This window comes from Numida meleagris, unplaced genomic scaffold (genome assembly GCF_002078875.1).
Source record: "Numida meleagris isolate 19003 breed g44 Domestic line unplaced genomic scaffold, NumMel1.0 unplaced_Scaffold322, whole genome shotgun sequence".
In the NCBI taxonomy this organism is placed as follows: Eukaryota; Metazoa; Chordata; class Aves; order Galliformes; family Numididae; genus Numida; species Numida meleagris.
Window position 1 is genome coordinate 122,693 of NW_018364553.1, and position 1,571 is coordinate 124,263.

General features: G+C 67.1%; 1 protein-coding gene across 1 annotated transcript; it reads left to right on the forward strand.

The window, feature by feature from the left end:
- Positions 1-38: 38 nt before the first annotated feature.
- On the forward strand, positions 39-1,565 carry LOC110391176 (lysosomal alpha-mannosidase-like; the record flags this gene model as incomplete). Its single annotated transcript, XM_021382942.1, is given in 6 exon segments — positions 39-174; positions 506-648; positions 736-852; positions 986-1,068; positions 1,278-1,398; positions 1,483-1,565. Coding segments are annotated over 6 exon segments (680 nt in total), but the record flags the coding sequence as incomplete, so codon positions are not given.
- Positions 1,566-1,571: the final 6 nt, after the last annotated feature.

A 1,571-nucleotide genomic window follows, 5' to 3' on the forward strand; every position in this document is an offset into this window, starting at 1 on the left:
CATGGCACTGACCCCCTCCCACCTCTCTGACCCCCTCCCAGATGGGGTACGACGCGCTGTTCCTGGGCCGTGTGGACCACGAGGACAAGGCAGCGCGAGAGGAGCGCCGGGAGATGGAGCTCATCTGGAGGGCGGGGGGCAGCGGGCCCCCCCCCGACGGCGACATCTTCACCGGTGGGACCCCCCCCGTGGCCTTCCTGGGGTCCCCCGGGGGGTCCCTGTGTCCCTGTCCCCTTCCTGGGGGTGTCACCAGCGCGTCGGTGCTGGGCTCATCTTGGATGTGTTCTTCCCAACGCTGGCGCTGTTGCTTGGGGTCACCCCAACCCCGTCCCCATCCCTGGGGTCATCTCAACCCCATTTGTGGGGTCACCCCATCCCTGTCCCCTTCACTAGGGTCACCGCATTCCAATCCCTAGGGTCACCTTGACCCCATCCCTTGTCCCCAATGTTGACCCCCTTCCCCTCCTTCCCCCCCCTCCCGGCGATGACCCCGTCCCCTCCCCAGGAATCCTCCCCAACATCTACAACCCCCCCTCGGGGTTCTGCTGGGACCAGCTCTGCTCCGACCCCCCCGTGGTGGACGGGGACAGCGCCGAGAACAACGTGGACGTCCTGGTCACCTCCTTCCTGCAGGCCGCTGCCCAGCAGGTGGGGAACACAGGGTGGGGGTGGGGGGATGTGGGTGGTGGGGACATCCCCGGTGGCCGCGTTGGGGACATGGAGCGCTGTGCCCAGGCCAAGCGGTACCGCACCGACCACATCGTGATGACCATGGGCTCCGACTTCCACTACGAGAACGCCAACCTCTGGTTCAAGAACCTGGACAAACTCATCGCCCACGTCAACGCGCGGGTGAGGGCGGAGTGTCCCCATGGGGTGTTCCCCATGGGATGTCCCTAATGGGGTGTCCCCAGTGTGGTGTCCCCCAGTGGGGTGTCCCCAACGTGGTGTCCCCAATGCCGTGTCCCCGATGTGGTGTCCCCAGCAAGCCAACGGCAGCCGCGTCCACGTGCTGTACTCCACGCCGTCCTGTTACCTCCGGGAGCTGCACCGCGCCAACCTCACCTGGTGAGGGCAGACGGACAGACGGATGGAGGGATGGACAGAGGGATGGGAGGACAGAGGGACGGGCGGAGGAATGGAGAGATGGAGGCATGGGAGGATGGTTGGAGGGTGGGTGGAGGGATGGGTGGAGGGATGGAGGCACAGATGGAGGGATGGATGGGTGGACAGAGGGACGGATGGATGGCTGGACAGACACATGGCCGTTCCCACAGGTCCGTGAAGACGGACGACTTCTTCCCCTACTCCGACGGCCCCCACCAGTTCTGGACGGGGTACTTCACCAGCCGGCCCGCCTTCAAGCGCTACGAGCGCCTCAGCAGCAACTTCCTGCAGGTGGGACCCCCCTGGGACCCCCGGGACCCCCCGGGGACACCTCCGGGCACCAGGACCCCTCCCCAATGCTCCGTCCCCCTGCAGATCTGCAGCCAACTGGAGGCCCTGGCGGGGTCGGCTGCGCGCGACGGCCCCTACGGCACCGGGGACAGCTCCGTGCTCCGTGAGTGCCG